Source organism: Rattus norvegicus, chromosome 2, assembly GCF_036323735.1.
Source record: "Rattus norvegicus strain BN/NHsdMcwi chromosome 2, GRCr8, whole genome shotgun sequence".
Classification (NCBI taxonomy): domain Eukaryota; kingdom Metazoa; phylum Chordata; class Mammalia; order Rodentia; family Muridae; genus Rattus; species Rattus norvegicus.
In genome coordinates, this window is record NC_086020.1 from 189,218,855 (window position 1) to 189,233,822 (window position 14,968).

The window sequence follows — 14,968 nt, forward strand, 5'->3', positions numbered from 1 at the left end:
ACAACATTATACCACTAATTCCTGATTGAACCTAGTAATGAAGTGAATTTCCTCGCTCTGGGAGGATATGCTAAGAGCAGTTCCAATTGGGACAGCAAACACAGCTGGAGTGATGGGAAGGCAGGTCAGGGTTGCCCAGGTCAGGCTTCTCTGCAGGCTGGATGGGGAAAGCACCTGGAGCAGGCTAACAGCACTCTGTAAGTACCAGTGTTCTCTACTTCACTTCCTTTGTAGGTTCAGGGACCAGCGCTGACATAAAAACCCAGGACTGGAGAGGTGGCTGCTCGGGGTTATAAACGTTTCTTACTCTTCCAGCACCTACGTTGGGTGGCTCACAACAGCCTGGAAAACCAACTTTCAGTGACCCTACACCCTCTTCTGACCTACATAGGCACCTACACACATGTAGCTTGCACACACAAAGACATACACACACATAAGTAATAACAAGGATAATAATAATAACAAATTTATAAATTAGATGGCAGGATGACTCAGCACTGGCCTGAGGACCTGTATTCAGTTCCCAAAACCCACAATAGAAGGAGAGAATTGACTCCAAAAATTCTTCCCTGACCTCTGCGTGCAAGCTTGATATGCCTTCACCTATGCACATGTACAGGTTCAAACACACACACACACCCCACACACAATCAATCAATCAGTCAATCAATAAATAAATAGAATTTACCTGTGAATTTAATGCAACATTAGGGCTGGAGAGATGGCTCAGTGGTTAAGAACACTGGCTGCTCTTCATGAGTACCCAGGTTCAATTCCCAGTACCCACATGGCAGCTCACAACTGCCTATAACTCCAGTTCAGGGCATCTGACACCCTCACCCAGGCATACATTCAGGCAAAACACCACGCACATGAAATTAAAAATATAAGAATAATTTTTTTTAATTAATGTAGCACAGCTTTCATTTTCTAATCTCTCTCTTACATCTGTATTTATCATGGACGGTGGTGGCGGGTGAGCGGTGCCATGTGGAGAGCAAGGACAGCTTGCTGCATTCGGTTCTCTGCCTCCAGACTCCGGGTCCTGGGGATTGCACTCTGGTCCTTGGGCTTTGTGTCAGGCACCTTTAACCAGTGAACTGCCTTGCCCACCCTGGTAGCAGCTTTTCAAAAGTGAGGTTATGTTTCTTTTCCCAAACTGTTCCTCTCTAAATTAATCTTATACACAATAACTTTGTAATAAGTATTTTTGAAAAATTTAATTTTGTAATAATTTCTGAACTTAACAGATTCGGAATCTAGAAAACACCGTTGTCCTTAATGAAAAGAATGAGAAATGGAGGTTGTATAGGATCTGCCCTGAGGCAAGGGGCCATGTGTAGCTCAGTGGTAGAGCTTGGGTGGGCTTTGCACAAAGGAGGCCCTGGCTCCCTAAATAAAATAAAATGCCATGGAGATAGGAAAACAGATCCCTCCCTCTCACTTCTGAAGCCAGGAACATGAACACGATAAGCGGCCTGATGATGTTAGAGCTGCTGAATGGGCCGAAATATATGTTATTACAGGTGGCTCAGAGCACACTTTGCTTGCTTTAAAAGTTTCGTAATTGAGCAATATAATCAGGTTGAAGTCAGATGTCTTTCTCTTCTCTCCTTGTTTCCACAGGCGAAGGCTGCGAGGCAGAAGCATGATGGGACAGTAGGCCTGCTCACATACCCTGTACTCCAGGCGGCAGACATTCTGTGCTACAAGTAAGGAGGATGCCAGCCCCATGTGTGAATGTCTGTTTGTTTGCTCATGGCAGGGTCTCCCTGTGAACTTGTAATCTTCAGGCTCCTGAGTGCTGGAATTGCAGGCATGTGCCACATGGGAGTGTTTTTAACTCTTCAGGAGAAGGTTTGATTTGTGGAGGAGGAGTACAAAAAGGATCAGATATACCAGCCGACATAACATACTGAATATGTATCTTTCAGTGACTCACAAGTGCCATTCAGAGTTAGTGCAGAATGCCTTCTCTGTGCTAGAGACCTCAATAAGTCTTCTTTGTGTGCTAACCTGATAACAGCCTTGTAAAATGTATCACTGTTACTCTGTTCCTTAGAAGACACGGTTGGGCCTCAGGGTGGTGAGCAGCAGATCCAAGGTCATGCTAGCTAGGAAGGTTTGGAGCAAGGGTCTGATTCAGAAAGGGCTTCAGTCTAAGATCTGGAAGGTTTGTCACTTTGGGTCTCTGAAGGGGTGAGCACAAAGTGTTCATCTTGTGGCCAAGAAGCAAAAGAGGAGAGGAGAAGGGAAGGGAAGGGAAGGGAAAGGAAGGGGAGGGGAAGGAAGGGGAGGGGAGATGAGAGGGGAGAGACAAGGAGGAAGGAAGACAGGAGGCAAGAACAGGTACAATGCTCATCTGGTGTGGCAGTCATATGAGTGGTCACTCTCTACATGTATCTGTTTTGTTTTGTTTTCTATAGTGGGGATTGACTTTCAGAGCTCACACTTGCTCTGCAAGCACCCCACCACTGGATACATTAACAGTCCCTTTTTAAGTTTTGGCTTCAAAAACAGAGTCTGGCTAAGTTGTTCATACCGGCCTTGAATTCACTCTGTGTGAATTCATACAGCCTTCAAATAAATGTTCCTCTTGCCTCAGCCGCCAGGTAGCTGGAATTAGAGGCTGCGCCCAGGCCCAGCGCCAAGTTTATTTTTCTATGCAGTGCCTGCCTTGCTTCTCTTGCTGTCAGATGACGTCGTCGGACTTCAGTAGAGGGAGTGAGTGCTTATCATGCTTTCTTAGTTCGGTAGAATTAACACGAACTTAATTTTTCCTTCTTTGTGATTTCTTAGACAGATTAGTTCTTAGTATAGATTTTAGCAGTCATAAAACACAATTGCTTCCTTTTCCTTAAGTTGGAAACACCCATCTTTTCACTGCTTCCCTCCTGCATATCTGAATTGCCAGCAACACTGCATGTGCTTTGGGACCAGTATGATGTCAGTAAGTCCTTGTGGGGTTGCAGCCACCGATGTGACAGCTCATGTGCCTGTCGAGGTCCACATGCGTCATGGAAGTGCTGATTGATGGCTGATGACAGGCAGGGGAAGGACCGTGCACTGCTTACTGCGATGGGCATATTAAAGCAGTGGTGTGCTTATTAAAACATTGCTTATTTCTGGGATTTTTCATGTAAGTTTTTAGACCACAGTTGGTTCTAGGTAACTGAAGCTGTAAAAGCTAAAACCGTGATAAGCAACTGAGATATATTTTTATCAATTTCCCAAATAATTGGCAAAATGATAACATATATACATATATACATTTTATATATATAAACATATGTCATTTTATTTTTAGCAGTTATTTTATTTGCAAGATAGATAAACAGGGAACACCTCTCAGAGTTATTGAGCAAATTATGTAAGACTGATAGCACATGGTTGAAGCAATATGGTCATCTAAACAAGACCCACATAATGACATGGGATGATATACCAACATGAATGGGAAAATCTTCCATGGCTTCAACCCACGACGAAGTGCTATGCAGTTATTATTTTCAGATACAGGAGAACACCGTTAGAAGGCTGACGTAAGAGAAGTAGACTTTTAAGATCTCAAAGCATGTTTTACATACCATGTTTAGAGTCAGGTCTTAGGTTGCAAATGTCCTAGTATCATACACAAAACCGTCCATGGTTCAGATGTGGCAGGTATCCCTGAGAGTTTCATGCTGGCTTCCTCTCTGTCTCAGGCTACCTCCAACATCAGCAGGATTCACTGATGAAAGTCCTAAGTATTTCCAGGGTAGGCCTTTCTTCCCCATTCTGTAGTGTTCCTTCTTAACCCTTACAGGTCTCACTGGTGGTTAGAACAGTGCTTCTCCTGAGCTTCAGAAAGGTGGTGGGTGCTCGTGGTAAAGCTCTTGTGTTCTGTTCTGATTTGTAGAGATTCTTTGTTCAGATAACAGATTAAAATGCTTCTTTCTAAGACCTGACAATCACTACTGCAAGGTAGTTCCTTCCTTGGCCTAGAAACTCTCTGCCAGATCTAAAGCCATGATTAGGTTACAGATATGGACACCTGCGTGTCCATTTTCTAAAAGAAACAGCCCAGCATTCCCTTCTGTCTAGTCTTGGACTAGACCATCTGTGCAGTTGGGGGTTTTGTATTTGTATTTGTTTTGTTTCACACATTTCTGGATCTAGGAAAAGTCATGAAATGTCTAGGAATATTTATATTATAAACACTGGTAGATTGATAGATTGAAGGACAGGTACAACATCTGTGGTTGCTAGCCACCTGAAGGTCTATGTGGCCTCTTCATAAGATACTGATGTGAGTCTGATACCGATTTTGTATTTGCTTTTATCAGAATCAACATCAGAATGAGTGCTGTGGTAAGCCAGGGAACATGCTAGGAAATGAACAGAGAAGCAGCTTCAGATGGCTTATAAAAGACATGCATAATTGTTTCCACAGGAGCTGCTTAAGGAACCCAGGCATGGAAAGCTGAGATTATCTTATCTGGAGAGCATAAACAACAGAAATTTAAGCCAAGCCTGGAGGTTCAGGACTGTAGTCTTGGCTGTTTACCAGGTTGAGCAGGAAGGTCACAAGTTCAAGACTTGTCTGGGCCACAGAATAAGTTCAAGGCTAGCTTGAGTAACTTAGTGAGACCCTGTCCCAAAATAAAAGCAATAGGAGGGTAAGTGATGTAGTTCAGGAGTAGAGAGCTTATCTAGTGTACACAAAGCTCCAGGCTCAGTCTCTATACCAGTAATAACAGTAATAGCAGATATGCGAAAAAGACAAAGCTTGAAAATTGCAAAAGTCCTTAATTTTAATTGATATATTCCTTACTTATCTGAACGCCCGATTTTAAGGAGTGGCACATCAGAGGACCAGAAGGCCTGCTGCTAGATAATGTCTTCTAGACTCCACAGGGAAGCTAGACCTGTGGTATCTCAACAAGATGGTCACCTAAAGAAGACCCACGTAATGACATCGCCAGATGACACCCCAGCATGGATGGGAGAAATCTCACATGGCTTCAACCCAAGATAAAGTGCTATAGGCAGTTACTGCTGCTCAGGGAGGGAAAATTACTCTGCTTCAGGGCAAGCCCCTGAGAGTCACTCAGCCCCCACTGCTCAGTCCTGAACACATATGTAGGAGCAACACTAGATGCACTCAGAGGGTATGTGTGTGTGTCTGTCTGTCTGCCTTGTCTGTGTGTCTGAATCTATGAGTCTGTGTCATGTAACAATAATTATAGAAGAAAAGGTAGCATTGGGGTGAACATGGGAAGAGTTGGAGGTAGGAGAAGGAAGAGTAGAAATGATGTAAATAATGCTACCTGTTATGAGATTCTCAAAAAAATAAATGGTTGGCCATATATTAAGTAAATATGTACTTTATTTTTCTGTCTCTTCCTGTGTACGTATACATAGTACACAGATACACGGTGTACTCATAGTCAACACTTTTTTTAAGTACCTGTAATGCGGCAGGTCTAGGCAGTGCCGCTGTGCATGCCCTTGAAGGGGATAGAAGGAAGGACTGACAAGTGCCAAGTGGCATTCTCCAAGTATCCTAATAGCTGATAGATAACATTCAAATTCCCATGATGCTCTGTGGGACAGGTGGTGATATTCCCACTTCCAGATGAAGAAATTAGGTTTCAGGGCGAGATAGTGTAGTGTCTGAGCACTTCCCTAGTATATGTGAGGTGCCACCAAAAATGCGTACTAATAATTAATATTCAAGTATTAATTAAATTAGTTATCTAATTAATAGTTATAATACAACTAATAATTTTAAATTTTAAAAAGAAAGAGAAGTTAGCTCTTCCGAGTAATTTGCTAAGTTCTACAAATAGACAGAGGGATCGCCTAATGAATGTTTCTCAAGAATTTGAGTGGACAAACAGGATTAAAGGCTGAGACTAGAAAAGTCAGAAGTTGGAATGGGCCTGGTGAGGTTGCTCAGCAGGGCAGGGCCCTTACCTCCAAGCCTAACAACCCGAGTACAGCCTCAGAACCCACGCGGAAGGAGAGCATTGACTCCCACAAGTTGTTTTCTGACCACATGCGCGCGCGCATGCGCGCGCGCGCACATACACACACACTAAATAAATAAATAAACATGTGTAAACAAAGCCTGCAATGATGCAGGAGAATGAGGCAGTGAGCCTTTAAAAACTCTTATGCTGTGACAAAATCCCTAAGGTAAATCAACTTGACAGAAGAAAGATTTCTTTCCACGGTAGGTTTCAGGGTTTCAGCACATGATTGGTTGACTCCATTGCTTCAAGTGTAGAGTGAGACAAGATGTCATAGCAGAAACACATGGTGGGACAACACTACTTTATTTCATGGTAACAAAAAGAGGTGTAGGGAGAAGGCAGGTCAGGGTCCCCAAATTCCCTTCCAGGACCACACCTAATTTGTTTCTAGCAGGCCCAGCTCTTAAGTGGCTCCACATCTCCCAGTAACACCATAGACTGGGACCAAGCCTTTAGCACATGGTCTCTGGCGGGACATTTAAAGTACAAAGTGCAAAGGAAGAAAAGGAGCAATGTAGAGAGTAGGCTAAGTGGCCCGGAACTTGAGTTTGGTGGCTTCAGCTTCCAGGAGAGTCTCCCTGTTGTCTGAGGGTGGAGGCGCTGCCACAGGGAGCAAGCATTTGTAGAGCAGGTTTTAAAACGTTGATCTGGGGAACCTAGCCTGTCCTACAGGACCCTGAAAGCTGCTGCCCCAGCTTAGTTCTACCACACGGCCTATGCAGCCATGCCTTCTCTTTCTTACTGGGATATCTGTAGGGCACAGTGCTACATTAAACAAACTCCATTGCAAGGCAGGCTAAGGTTCTGGCCCCAGAAACTGGGAGTTAGAGAGGAGAGTGGATGGAGGCTGTCAACAGACAAGCCAATATGCACCCCACAAAGAGAGAGCAGCAAGTTGTCTGTGTATTTCAAGGACAGCGTGAGGTCGGTGTCATCAGTGCCATCTAATTGAACACCAATTAATGCAGAGGAAGGCTTAAAGGAGAGCAGTAGCCGGGCCCTGCTGTTTGGAGGCTGTTTCACCAGCCTATAGCATGACGGTGGGGATAGGAGGAAGATCCCACACACATTCATTATGGTGTTGGCTGCAATGAGCTGAGCAGCCCTAGGAGAGGACTAGTCAGAAGCCACAGTTTAACTCCATAACTAATGAGTATCTGTATCTAATAAGTAATTACTGGAAGGGAGAGGCATGTCCGGTAAGCGATCAGTAAGGGAGAACCAGCCCTTTGTGACAGCTCCAAGCCCCTTTCCCAGCCTGCTAAGTAAAGGCAGCAGTTCTGAAAACTCACAGGCACAGCCAAGCAAGTCAGGGAAAGCAATATCCACGCAGACAGTGATCACTCATCTGGACACTAATACTGCCAAAGGGGTGGGATGGAGCCCAAGGAAACCAGGCAGTAAGGCTGGAAGCAGAGGAAAAACCGCCCAGTCACCAAGGAAGAAGATCAGAGGCATTATTATGTGACAGAAGTTATAACAATCAAAATTATGAAAGACTTTGTTTTATGTTGTGTCTGAGAAAGCGCAGCCAGGGTGAGAGGGAACAAAAGGGAAGGAGAGAAAGAGTTGGGGGTATTAATATGGATATCATTATGTCGGATATAAATTTTGAAAGGGCAACCCTAAATTATTTGAAGTGAAAGGCAGACTACGGGGAGAGAGGCTGGGAACGTGAAGAGAATAAGCCCCACAAGTGAGTGGAATCAAAGACAGACTGACTGAAGTAAAGTGTGAACTCGGCTGATGGGAAGCAAAGGGCAAGATAAATTACAGGAGGTGAAAGCGGCAGGAGGAGGGACCAGAAACAAACAAACCAAAGGCAGATGCAGGCTCCACGTGGAGCAGCGGGGCCAGGTGAAAAAAATTAAAATGGTTTTAATCCTCTTATAAAAAAATCAAAACCCCACAGATTTGTAAGAAAAGAGTCAAGGATCCGACAGAAAGCGAGTCACACACAGCGTCACTATGAAAACTGAATGTGTTTTTTGTTTAGCGGGTGGCTTTGGGAATCTGGAACCATTTTGACATGTGGAAATATTCATTTTGATGTGCTTAAAGTGTATTGATTATGGTAATTGTTTTTTCTGTGTTAGTTGCCGTCCATTGTGATTTCCGATGGGCTACTGTAATTGCTTTTTAACCTGCTCTGTTGGCTAATTTGGTCTGGGGGAGTCAAGGTGACCTCTGCATATGGGTCTCACTATAGTTACCACCTAAGAGTAGCAAAGACCATTCAAAGAGAAATTGACAAGAGCGGGCCATGTGCTTGCGTACCCCAGAGAAGAGCCCCAGCAGCCCTGTCCAGATCAGAGGGTTCAGAGTAACCATGAGTCTCTACTACTCACTGAGCAGCCACTGGCCTGCTGGGGGCTTAGCCCTCCTGGGCCCTCTGCAGCTTCCCAGCACAGCCCTGCTGACCTCAGACGTCAGAAGAGAAAGCACGTCAGAAGAGAAAGCACGGCCAGTCCATGGCCTCAGCCACACCTTCACCCTTTCACTGCTGTTCTGTTTTCTTCTGTCAGACTTCCTAGATTTCCTGTAAAACAGTTTATATGTGGGGGCTACCCATCACTTTCATGCATGTTTTGTACCCAAATCTGGATTGCCACTGGGTGTGACCATGTCAGGGGTTGAACATTGGTATTTTTGTTTTGCAGGGTGAGTTGGCTATTAAAACGAAGACGCTGTTGTTTGAGAAAAATCAATGTGCCTCCCGTAAGGCTATCTATGCCTTTCTCTTACCTGTTCTGTCCCTCATTGTATCAAATGTTAGTGAGTGTTTGTCTTATCAGTTGTTTACGTGCATTGAGCACTTACCTCAGGAAAGGCTTGGTAACCCTAGAAACCAGCTGGGTGGTACGCTAAGGCTTGGGAAGAGGGAGAAACTCTAGATGGTAGCACACTGCTTCATCCAAATTAAACTTCCTTAGTCAGGAGCTGTACTTGTGCTATCGAACCTAAAACCTTGAAATCACCTGTCTGCACCCACATTCCTCCTCAGGATCCCATGATTTGAACTGCATACGCGGGAGTGACATCATCATACATGGATTCTCTTACGTTCCGAGTGGGTTTTTTTTCCACATCCTCATTTCTTAAAAAAAATTAGATAAACTTCAAGTCTTCTTTGTTCCTTTTCTCAAATCATTTCTCTCACCTCTAAAAGCAGGTATTTAATGATTTCAAAAGGTGGTTTGGGTGGGTCTTAATTTTCTTTATTTCTCTCATCATTATGATCATTATTTTTGTCCATCTTTCAGTCCCGGGGGTTCAGCCCAGGGCCTTCATCAATGTTTCCATAGTCACCTCACACCTGTGCATCCTAAAAACACGCATACCTGCACACTACTGTCTTAGACAAATGGCAGTGTCCCCTTCACAGCTCTGCAGTCTGCTTTCTTCCCTCTATGTTGTCTTAAGACCCAAGTGCAGTGTACTGTGAGCTTTTCATTTGGTTTCCCCAATGTTAACCATCTTCCAATTACAAATACTTGAAAATGAAGAAGCATATTGCAGAGAGGTCTTGAATCATGTCTTGTTTGATGGGGAGGAAAACCTCTGGCCAGAAGAGCTGTCTGCCATCTCTAATTTGAAGAATGGGCAGGGTGTCTTTCAAGTTTGAGCCACAGCTCTGAGGTGAAGTCATCTGGTCTAGGCTGGAGTAATCTGCTAACTGGGTGAGGGATGAGGAGTGGCTTTTAGACACAATTATGCACACAGCATGTGCTATTGAAGACGCCATGGCTCCCTCCCGGCAAGATCCCGTCGTGCTGGTGTTGATGGCTCTACCCTTTTGCAATGGGAGAAACAGAACTAGAATAGACAAACATGCCTCAGATAAAGACTGGGCTGCAGTGTTCTCTCTGTAGTTGGCGAACATTTGTTGAACACCAACAGTGAAGTAGGCACAGGAAATGCAGCTGCTTGCAATATCATTTCCAGCTAAGGAGCCTTGCTGAACTTTTCTGTCTGTGTTCTATTAAAGGTCCACACACGTTCCTGTCGGGGAAGATCAAGTCCAGCACATGGAACTAGTTCAGGATCTAGCTCGGAGTTTCAACCAGAAGTATGGCGAGCTCTTTCCACTGCCCAGGTCTATTCTCAGTAAGTGACAGCCAGACGATTATGATATCTAGGCATGTATTGAAGAGTAGACTGCAGACCGGCAACTTCACTGGCCCTGACTTTGTCTCACTGACAGGCTTCAGGGTTCATAACTGGAATCCTTATTGTCTGGGGTCATGTGGGATAGGAGGTGATACTGGAGTCTAGAAAACATTTTTTAAAAAGTGAAGATTGGAGAGCTGACTCAGTTAAGAGCACTGGCTGCTCTTCCAGAGGTCCTGAGTTCAATCCCCAACAACCACATGGTGGCTCTCAACCATCTGTAATGAGATCTGATGCCTTCTTCTCACATGTAGGTATACATGCAGATAGAGCACTCATATACATAAAATAAATAAATCTTTGAAATTTGTGAAAATGTGGGAGAAACTTTTAAAAAATCATGATTTCTAAGATTATGTCAATAGATTGTATGTGTAACATACATACATAACATTTGGTTTAATAGAGCAAATTGCACAGAGTTTTACACACCAGCTAAGGCTCAGCAAGGCTGTGTCCAAGCCGTGTGTCCAGTTGGTAACAAAGCTGAGCCCTGTCAGCTCTTCTGATCCCAAAACTGACGCACTTCGCCCTTCTCAGCATTCACAGTGAGAGAAGTGTCGGGAGAGCAAGAGCTGCTCGGCGTAATCCACACGGTGAGCGAGCCAGTGACCCTCACACTGTTGTCTGAAGCAGACAGGAGAGATGGGACAGACAGTCCACCCACTGCATCTGAAATGCCAGCCTCAGCTCTGCTAGAGCGTCCCAGGCACTGAAGTCAGCCTCCTTCACAGCAATAAGCAAAATATTAGTGTTCCAGCTTCTGCTGTTTAACCTGCCACAGTTTCTCTAATAGCCATAAACTAAGCAGTTATCAGGAACACTTGTTTATGAAGCAACACCCACTCCGTGTGTGTGTGTGTGTGTGTGTGTGTGTGTGTGTGTTTCTATCACTGTGTGTATGTGTATGTACAGGTGTGTCTGTAAATTTATACTTCTGTGTAGAGACATGGAAGGATTGTCACAGACAGTTACAGCAAGGTGGGAGGTAGAGACCGGCCGGCTGCATGGTGGCAGGAAGAACAAGAGATACCCCGCCTCAGAACCAATTCCCTAAAGTTGTTCTCTGGCTACAGACTTGCCTGGCACATGCATAGCTGCACATATATTTTGTATACACAAAAACAATTTAAAAATTCAGTGTGCACAGAGCCAAGAGATGGTCAGAGGATAAAGGCACTTGCCTTGCAAGGCTTGCGACTTGGGTTGCATCTGTGGAACCCTCAAGTGTGCACAGCATAGCAGCATGGCCAGCATAGTTTCATTTGTGTCAGTTATACACTGGATGCGCCATTACCAATGCATGCTGTGGATGTCGCACTAACAAGACCTGTTTCTGATGTCTTTACTTCCATAGTTGGTAAATTGCACAAATTCTTCAAGATGAAAGCTTGCCATTGTACGATCAGTATCTCTGGTGGGGTTGGCGCCTTCCAGGCCAAGACGGTAACATCTCTCTCTGTGACTTGTTTTCACTAGCATCCATGAAGAAAGTGAAATCTCTTCGTGACCCTTCTGCCAAGATGTCAAAATCGGACCCTGACAAACTGGCCACTGTCCAAATAACAGACAGCCCAGAGGAGATTGTACGGAAATTCCGCAAGGCTGTGACGGACTTCACGTCAGAAGTCACCTACGAGCCGGACAGCAGACCTGGTGTCTCCAACATGGTGGCGATCCATGCGGCCGTGTCAGGCCTCTCGGTGGAGGAGGTGGTGCGCAATAGTGCAGGCGTGGACACTGCACGCTACAAGCTGCTAGTGGCCGACGCTGTGATTGAGAAATTTGCTCCAATCAGAAGTGAAATTGAAAAACTGAAAATGGATAAGGACCATTTAAGAAAGGTTTTACTTGTGGGATCTGCAAAAGCCAAAGAATTAGCCTCTCCTGTGTTCGAGGAGGTGAAGAAGTTGGTGGGGATTCTGTAGGAAGGTCAGCCAGTCACTGCACTCCAATGAAGGCAGCTTTTCTCCCACAGATTTTAGCCTGTCCATATTTAGTTCAGTTTGATGATCAGTTGCATTTGATGAAGCCATCAACTGAGCAATGTTCCAGTCCCATCAGCAAATGCTGTAATTGAGAGCTGAGGCAGGCACAGCTCTTCAGCTCAAGTTAAACGAGGCCCATTTTTTGGTCTGAAGTATTCCCGCAAACTTGAACAGTGACTGAGCCATGAAGTGTGCTTGCTGTGCAGTATTCACTGTATCAGGTGCACTTCATCTGCGCTGTACAGGCCCAAGCTATAATCCGAGTCCAGTGCTATTTGCAGCTCATTAAGAGGTAGATTTCACAGCTCACGTGTCACTGTGACGCTGTTTGTCCTGATGTATTTGAATGACTTGTTTCCTGAGAAGCACACACTGACTTATTTCAGCAAATGACTGTTGTTCAGTGATTCAGGAGGTGATCATGGAAGAACATTGCTTCAGCTCCAGGGCCTGCATTCCTGGTTGTATTCCTAATAAGCACTTCTATTTTTACACGCATCTCAGCTTAGTCTCACCAAGTGCTCCCTTTGTGGAATACATAGGAACCGAGGGGCAGGTCTGGCTTGCACACCAAGGCCTAATATCAAGATTGATTTTGCAGGGTCAGCAAGATGGCTCAGCAGTAAAGAGCTCTTGCTGCCAACCAAACTTGACTATGTGAGTTCAGTCCCTGAGATCCACATGATTAAAGGAGAGAACCAACTCCTCAAAGTTGTACTGTAACTTACACACACACACACACACACACACACACACACACACACACACACCACAATGAAATGCACACACCTACCCACACACAGAATAAATAAATGTTTACTTTTGGATTTTAAGATTGGTTTTACAATACTTAGATAACTGGAACTAGGAGGAACTATATCCCAGAGTCCAGATTAAAACACTAACTTGCTTTAGGAAGAGGGTGCATTTTACTTTGGGGAGGTTGCATACTGTTTTCTTAATTCATTTATTTATTAGTGCGTGTGTTTGTGTGAGTAGGATCATGCCAAGGAGTGCCTGTCAAGGTCGGAGGATGATTAGTGGGATCCAGTTCTTTCTTTCCACCACATAGGTCCTGGGAATCAAACTCAGGTCATAAGGCTTGGCATCAGCCGTACTTTCCCTTGAGCCATTTCGCTGGCCCTTAAGTTTTATCTTTTACATCATAGTGGGAGCTGTCTGTAGTCCGAGGGCATCACTGGGGGTATTTCTTATAAAGATCTTTTTACTTTCCTTATATTTTATCTTTGTTTGCATTTGCGTCTGTTCACTCATGCATGCCACAGAACATGTGTGATGTCAGAGGACAGTGCAGGAGCTGGCTTTCTTCCACCATACGGGTTACAGGGTTCAAACTCAGGCTGTCAGGGTTAGCAGCAGGCACCCCTGCCTGCTGAGGCAACCCACCAGCACCTTCTCACTTTCCTTTTAAAGGAAACCTATTAGGAATAGTGAAATTATATCTACCAGGCCAATCGCCTGTTTATCTCTGTGATCTCTACCCCCTAGCAACACTTCTGTCTAGCAAGAACTAAAGGCAATGGGAGAAGATCTCCAAAAGACGAAAAGGAAAGAGAGAGAGAGAGAAAGCATTAGAACAGGATAACCTCTAAGGAGCACTCAGTACATCCTGTTATATAAGACTCTTACTGCATAAAACCTAAATTTGCCATAATAATTAAGATTCTTGCTCAATGTATTATAGTTTCCCAGGGAAACAAGCCCAATAGGACACATAGAAGCAGAAAAGAAGGGTCTGGAGAGATGGCTCAGGGGTTAAGAGCACTGACTGCTCTTCCAGAGGTCCTGAGTTCAATTCCCAGCAACCACATGGTAGCTTACAACCACCTGTAATGGGATCCAATGCCCTCTTCTGGTGTGTCTGAAGACAGTGACAGTGTACTCAATCTACATTAAATAAATAAACAAACAAATCCTTAAAAAGAAAGAAAAGAAGGAAGGAACAAAAAGAAAGAGAATCAGAAGAAAGTGTACCGGGAGCTGTAGAATGGCTCAGTAGCCGATGGCATACACTTTCTTGCCAATGACATGGAGTTAGTTCCTAGCACCTATGTTGGGCAACTCATAACTACCTGTAAACTCCAGCTCTAAGGGGTCCGATCACTGGCTTTAGCATGTACCTGTACTCATGCACATGTGCACACATACTTAATAAAAAAAACTAATAATAATTTGCCATATGGATTGGGTCATACTATTACAAAGACTTGGAGAAACGTAGCATGCTGTCTTCAGTCTAGAGACTCAGGATAGCAGTGTAATCCAGTCCTGAGTTAAAGGCTAAATAGTCAATGGTGCACAGTCAGTTCAAGGCATTCAGAACACAGAGACTGCACAGGGACTCCTGTGATAAGTCCCAGAGTCTATGATGTCCCAAGGTGGGTCAGCTCAAGGAAAGAACAAATTGACCTTCCCCACAGTTTTTGAAGTACTCCCTCGATCTACAGGTTAGTACCTGCCCATATTGACAAGGGTAAGTCTTCATTTACTGACTCAGTTTCCAATCTTTTCTAGAAATACCCTCAGACATCCCCCCCCCCAAAAAAAGTAAAATTAAGAAAGCGTTTCACACCCTGTCACCTGAGAAGACAAGAGTGAAGGCTCTGCACAGCCTTCCCATTATCATTTACAGGCCCAGCTATTTGTTTTTCTTGATACAGGGTCTCTACATAGCCCTCGCTGTACTGGTCTACTGTGTTTACCAGGCTAGCTTTGAACCGACAGCCTCCTGCCTCTGCCTTCTAAATTCTGAGATTAATGGCTTGTACC

The 14,968-nt window shown here is 44.5% G+C and overlaps 1 protein-coding gene across 5 annotated transcripts in view; it reads left to right on the forward strand.

The window, feature by feature from the left end:
* Wars2 (tryptophanyl tRNA synthetase 2 (mitochondrial)) overlaps nucleotides 1-14,752 on the forward strand; it is an 83,285-nt gene extending 68,533 nt beyond the window's left edge. For 2 of the 5 annotated variants that reach the window (XM_006233028.5, XM_039103162.2), the window contains exons 3-5: nucleotides 1,630-1,715; nucleotides 10,009-10,127; nucleotides 11,670-14,752. In XM_006233028.5, the coding sequence (XP_006233090.1) occupies nucleotides 1,630-1,715; nucleotides 10,009-10,127; nucleotides 11,670-12,118 (654 nt within the window). In that variant the 3' untranslated portion in view covers nucleotides 12,119-14,752. Of the gene's footprint in view, nucleotides 1-1,629; nucleotides 1,716-4,839; nucleotides 5,363-10,008; nucleotides 10,128-11,669 lie in introns of those variants that run through there. The other 3 variants (NM_001168641.1, XM_063282590.1, XM_039103163.2) reach the window with 3 other exon arrangements.
* The last annotated feature ends 216 nt before the right edge of the window (nucleotides 14,753-14,968 follow it).